Here is a 6735-nt window from a genome sequence, read left to right on the forward strand (position 1 = left end):
TATACTCATGATATGGCTATAGTGTAGTAGGGAGATGGTCGGTGATGATTAGCCTCGGCATGGCTAGTCATGGTCATAATTGGTGACATGTATGATGAATTATTAGTTAGACCAAGGAAAATCATGAAATAGGCATAGTTCACTCTAGTAACAGATGCAAACGAAGCGATGATGTGAGATTGAAAAATCACTAAAAATAGTAGAAATGAAATTAAATAATGAATAAATTATGTAATCGAATATCGATGAGTCTATTTCATACGGAAGAAGCGAAACGACCATATGAGCTATATGTTAAGAGATGTTTAAATTCTCATGAGCGAGGCGAGTGATTTCTGGATCCCTGTTCTGAATTGGGAAATTTACCATAAATTTTATCGAGATAATTAGAGGTCGTACCTTATATGTACAGATTCATCATCGAGTCTAGTTTCATTAGAGACAAACGGTATAGGAATTGAAGCCCTGTACAGGGAGATATTTAAGTTGAAATGCACAGAGGTCAGTATAGTCGAACCTTGAAATAGGGGAGACTTTAATGAATAAACTGTACTAATTGGCCCAACCAAAAATTCTACAAAAATTCTACCATATAGATATATGAGTCTAGTTTTAGGAAAATTTTACGAAATTGGATTTTGAGTTTCAGAACTCAAGATATGATTTTTAAAGCGACTACGATACAGTTAGCCAGCATGCCTGGAAAAAAAAATTTGGGGGAAATAAATGAAGTAAGCTCGGAACACCTCGTGTTCGATTTCCGGTAACGGCCACGGGATCGGGGTGTTACAACAACCCTAACCAGGCTCTGTTATCTGCATAGTTTTTAGATTTGTGTGATTAAATTGTTTCAAACCTAACACGTCCCTGTTATCTCACACGAATACTAAGAAACCCTTAGCAAATAAGGATCAGTAAGATGCGTATTTACTAAGTAAAGGACTCCCCAAACTCATGAAAGATCGAGTTGGCATGGAATGTTTTTTCGAATATTATTAAGCATGTTGATAATAAATTGAGTTTAATTAAAGTAATTGTCCTAGTTTATTTGTGTTATAATTGTTGCAAATTGTGTTTAATTTTGCTAAAATCTATTTCATTCATATAGTTTGCATACTTAGGTTAATTTGCAGTAGGGATTGTTGCATTTAGTCTAATATATTTTAATCATCACTTCTCAACTAAATTCTGTTCTTATTTACCAAATTGTTAATATAATTTTATAAATTAAGTGACTTAGCACAAATACAATCCCTGTGGAGACGATAACTTGATACTTTCTTATTACTTGATAACGACTGTGTACACTTGCACAAACCCCAGCGTTACAAGTTTTTGGTGACGTTGTTTGGGATTGTCAACTACTGTCAAAATCATTTCTTTTTGTGAAATTGTTTATTTTCAATTTGATTTATTTCTAACATTTCTAACTTATTCTTTTAAATTTTGTGATTTTCTTTTCAGGTGTTTATGAGCGTAAATCGAATCATTTGTAGACCCTGAAATTGAATGAACTTTTAGACAAAAAAGATGTGAAAGTAAAGCTCAAAGATAAGTCGAGATGGACCTTGGAAATCAAAATCAAGACCAAGGTAATGGAGTCGATTATGTACGAAATCCTATCCTCATTGCTGATGATAGAGATCGATGCATCAGACTATATGTTGTGCCACTTTTCATTGAGTTAAATTTAGGATTTATAAGGCCAGATATTGATACAACCTAATTTGAATTGAAACCAGTGATGTTTCAAATGCTAGAAATGGTAGGCCAATTCAGTGGAATGCCCACAGAAGATCCACATCTCCACCTTCGATTATTTATGGAGGTGAGTGATTCATTCAAGATAGTCGGTCTAACTAAAGATGCATTGAGATTGAAGTTGTTTTCGTACTCGTTGCGAGATCGAGCATGAGCATGGCTCAATTCATTGCCACCAAGTTCCATATCTACATGGCAAGAATTGACAGAGAGATTTTTGGTTAAGTATTTCCTACTTAGCAAAAACGCTAAGTTGAGGAACGAGATCACAATCTTCCAACAATTGGATGATGAGTCTTTTTATGAGACTTGGGAGTGATTCAAGGAGTTATTACATAAGTGTCCTCATCATGGGATTCCTCGTTGTATCCAGTTGGAGACATTCTATAATGGTCTCAATGCACATACAAGATTGATGGTAGATGTTTCTACGAATGGTGCAATTTTGTCTAAGTCTTATAACGAGGCTTATGAGATCATCGAGAGGATCGCGAGTAATAACTATCAATGGCTAACAAATCAAACAGCTTCAGGATGACGTGTAGTCAGAGTTCATAAAGTTGACGCTCTCACTTCGTTATCAGCTTAGGTATCATCTATTTCCTCTATGTTAAAATAGTTTACCCCTAATAGTACTAATAATTTTACAGCTCAGCCACCAAGTCTGTAAGAAGTAATTCCCTGTGTGTACTGTGGGGAAGGTCATTCTTTTGAGAATTGTCCATCAAATCCCGAGTTAGAGTACTATGTGGGGAACCAATATCAAAATAGGAGTGGACAAGAACCCCACTCCAACTTCTATAATCCTTCATGGCGTAATCATCCTAACTTTTTTTGGAGCAACCAAGGAAATGGACCGAATAACAACTTATTGTAGCATAGACCCGATAAATCTCAAGGGTTTAATCAGCAAGCTCTAAAACCACCTTAAGTTGAGGTATCAAATAGTTTGGAGAACTTGTTGAAAGTGTACATGGCAAAGAATGATGCATTGATCCAAAGCCAAGCAGCAACACTGAAAAATTTAGAAAACCAAATGGGTCAGTTAGCTACAGAGCTTCATAATAGATCGCAAGGAACCTTGCCGAGCGATATTGAGAATCCAAGAAATTTGGGTAAAGACCATATCAAGGCAGTGGCATTGCGAAGTGGTAAAATTCTAGAACCTCTATCGATTGATGTCGAAGGTAAGCCAGTTGAGAAGAATCAAGTAGCTGTTGAAATTCCTACACCAAAAGAATCAGAATCTGCAAGGACTGACAAGGTAAATCCTAACTTAGTGAATTCAGATACTTTAACATCTTTTTTAGATGCAGATTTACCTATTCAGAAAAGTTGTCCAGTTCAACCAAAAGCTCCATCACCTCCATATTTGCAAAGATTGAAGCAATGTAACGCCCCAATTTCTCAAATCCTGAAATCCCTGTTAAAATTATTTTTGTGTGTCTGTAGCGTGAAAATATGTTTGGCTTGGTGGTTGTTTGTCCTGGGAGAATCTGGGAAGTCATTGGTTCAAGCCTTAGCTTCAGCATAAATTTTCTCTTAATTGAATAAATCCTTGTCTGCAGCTAGTGGGATTTTAAATTAATGTGGGGGTTGCATGGCATAAAAAGCCTGCAAGTCTAGTGGTAAGTGGCGTGTTAGGATGCTTAAGGGTCTTAAGTTAGAGTCCTCTTATGCGCAAAGGTGTTCTATTTTGCTGCTCTTGTAATGTAGGAAGTTGAGGTTGACCGAAACTCTAATGTTGGAGTGGTTGAGTGGGATGAATAGCTGAATTTGAGGAGAGTTTGGTGGGAGAGGATAGAGGAGTTATCGGTTGAGTGATATGGGGAGGTTTTGGAGGAGGAAAATTAGGGATTTGGGAAATATGGGAGTGTAGTGTCGAATGAGGACTCTTCTCAACCTTTCAGTTTGAGTTAGTGCATCTAGTCATTTGACTATCCTCTTTGTGCCAAAAGTGTAATCTAGTGCTCTCCATTTGGATAATCATCATTTTTCCTCTGTCTACTTTTCATGTGTTTTTCTTTTTCGGTTATTGTCTTGGTTGGTAGCCGATTATACTGGTGACCACTTGGGTACTCTGCATACTAGCCTATCGTGGTTTTGTCTTCAAGTTTGTGCTTGAATAATTGACCTTTGCCTTTTTCTTCTCTTTATCTTCCTCACCACTTGCTGAACCTTCATTCTCTCCTTCCCAATTGGTCATCAACTTTCATCTTATCTTTTGGTCTTTAGCAGAATACTTTCTTCTTCTTCTTATTCTTTTTCTACCTCCTTAACCCTTGCCGAATTTCTGTTAGCTTTTCTTATTTTGGTTCTGAGCCTATTCTCTCTTAAAGCAGAACCCCTCTACATCTCTCTCAACTCCTATCATGTTTCGACTTTTGAAGTGGGTTCTTGAGCAATCGGTTAAGGGTCAGGGCAAGGTTATTTCTCCCTTTCCGTCACTTTATTTCTCTCCTTCTCTCTTTGGTTTGAACAGAATGTTTCAACCCTATCTGGACTAGTTTGTTATAGAATTTATTGACAACATACTGGTGTATTGGAGGACTAAAGATGAACATGATAAACATCAACGAGTAGTTTTGTAAATTTTGAAGGAGAAACAATTGTACTCTAAGTTCAGCAAGTGTGAATTTTGGTTATGTGAGGTAACGTTTCTGGGTCATGTGGTATCTGCTCAGGGGATTAGAGTAGATCCTCGAAAAATTGAGGCTGTTTATATTGGAAGCAGCCCAAGACTGTGTCAAAAATTCGTAGTTTTCTGGGACTGGCTGGGTACTATCGAAGATTTGTAGAGGGGTTCTCACTAAATGTCGTGCCCTTAACTAAGCTACTACGTAAGGGCGTGCCTTTTAACTGGACTGATGTGCAAAAAGAGAGCTTTGGGAAGCTTAAGAAAGTTCTAACGAAGGCCCCTGTCTTGATTCAACCAGAGTCTAGGAAAGAATTTACTGTTTATAGCGATGCATCACATGTTGGTTTGGGTTGTGTGTTGATGCAAGAGGGTAAGGTGGTAGCTTATGTGTGTCGCCAGCTTAAGACTCATGAGATGAATTACCCAACGCATGACTTGGAGTTGGCCACTGTGGTATTCGCATTGAAAATTTGGAGGCATTACTTGTATAGTGAGAAGTGTATCATTTACACGGATCACAAAAACCTCAAGTATCTGCTCACTTAGAAGGAGTTAAATCTTGGGTAACATAGATGGATGGAGTTGCTTAAGGATTAATATTGTTCGATTGAATACCATCCTGGTAAGGCCAACGTTGTGGCTGACGCACTGATCCGTAGGGCTATGACTGATCTGAGAGTAATGTTTGCTCGTCTTAGCTTATTTGAGGACGGTAGCTTGTTGGTTGAGCTTCAATTTAAACCAGTGTGGATTGAACAGATTAAAAGTAAACAGTTGGAAGATGAGTCATTGGGTCTTCAGTTCCGTCAGATTGAGAATGGTAATGCTGTGGATTTTGGGCTGAATATTGAAGGGGTACTTTTTTTCAAAGGCAGAATTTGCGTACCTAAGGATGTTGAGTTGAGACACACTTTACTGCGAGAGATGCATAGTAGCCCCTATGCAATGCACCTAGGTGGAAATAAGATGTACAGAGATCTCCATGAGATTTATTGGTGGCCGGGTCTTAAGCATGAGATTATCGACTGTGCGAGGAAATGTCTGACTTGCCAACAGGTTAAAGCGGAACATTAGTTGCCTTCTGGGTTGCTTCAGCCAGTTAAGATTCCGCTGTAGAAGTGGAAAAGAGTAACCATTGACTTTGTGATTGGGCTACCTCTAACGCCTTCTAAGAAAGATTCAGTATGGTTTATTGTAGACCGATTGACCAAAACTGCCCAGTTCATACCAGTTTGCACAGATTATTCATTGCAAAAACTGGCTAAGCTGTATGTATCCGAGATAGTGAGACTGCATGGGGTACCAGTTTCTATTATATCTGACAGAGATCCTCGCTTCACGTCTCGATTATGAAAGAAGTTACATGAAGCTCTGGGTATACAGTTGGACTTCAGTACTGTGTTCCATCCTCAGACAGATAGTCAGTCGGAGAGGGTGATTCAGATACTGGAGGACATGTTAAGGAGTTATGTAATTGACTTCCAAGGTAGTTGGAAGGATTACTTGTCATTAGTAGAGTTTTCTTACAACAATAGCTACCAGTCTAGTATACAAATTGCACCTGACGAAGCACTATATGATTGTAGGTGTCACACTCTGTCATGCTGGATTGAATTGGGTGAGCGACGTGCTCTAGGTCCTGAGTTTGTATATGATACCGAAAATAAGGTTAGATTAATTTGGGATGGATTGAAGGAGGCATTAGACAGACATAAGTCATATGCGGATCTGAAGCGTAAGGAAATTGGCTATTCAGTGGGAGACTTTGTCTTTCTAAGGTCTCGCCATGGAAGAAGGTGCTGAGATTTAGGCGTAAGGGCAAGTGGAGCCCAATGTTTATTGGGCCTATCACATATTGAGACGAGTAGGACCAGTTGCCAACCAGTTAGAGCTACCTCTGAAATTAGAGCAGATTCACGATGTGTTCTACGTCTAGATGCTGAGATGCTATTGCTCAGATCCTACGCATGTGGTGCCGGTTGAGGAGATTGAAGTTAAACCAGATTTGACTTTCGAGAAGGAACTAGTCCAGATTTTGGATTGAGAGGTGAAAGTCCTGAGAAGGAAATCAATCCCATTAGTGAAAGTTCTATGGCAGAACCACAGTTCTGAGGAGGTTATGTGGGAACCCAAGGAGGCAATGCATTAGCAATACCCTTACCTATTCTGACTAGGTAAATTTCGAGGCTGAAATTTTCTTTAAGGAGGGTAGAATTGTAATGCCCCAATTTTTCAAATCTCGAAATCCCTGTTAAAATTATTTTTGTGTGTCTATATCGTGAAAATATGTCTGGTTTGGTGGTTGTTTGTCCTGGGAATGTCTGGGAAGTCATGGG

At 38.7% G+C, this 6735-nt stretch overlaps 1 protein-coding gene and 1 non-coding gene across 2 annotated transcripts; one reads left to right on the forward strand and one right to left on the reverse strand.

Moving 5' to 3' along the window:
* Positions 1 to 2011: 2011 nt before the first annotated feature.
* Positions 2012 to 2118, reverse strand: LOC128284668 (small nucleolar RNA R71). The gene has a single exon (XR_008275090.1). It is a non-coding gene; the product is annotated as a small nucleolar RNA R71 (small nucleolar RNA).
* A 2944-nt stretch (positions 2119 to 5062) lies between these two features.
* On the forward strand, positions 5063 to 6202 carry LOC108471480 (uncharacterized). The gene is made up of 3 exons (XM_017773091.1): positions 5063 to 5455; positions 5516 to 5667; positions 5986 to 6202. Exons 1-3 carry the CDS (start codon positions 5063 to 5065, stop codon positions 6200 to 6202), a joined length of 762 nt encoding a protein of 253 aa, XP_017628580.1.
* The last annotated feature ends 533 nt before the right edge of the window (positions 6203 to 6735 follow it).

The sequence above is a fragment of the Gossypium arboreum genome, chromosome 11 (assembly GCF_025698485.1).
Source record: "Gossypium arboreum isolate Shixiya-1 chromosome 11, ASM2569848v2, whole genome shotgun sequence".
In the NCBI taxonomy this organism is placed as follows: domain Eukaryota; kingdom Viridiplantae; phylum Streptophyta; class Magnoliopsida; order Malvales; family Malvaceae; genus Gossypium; species Gossypium arboreum.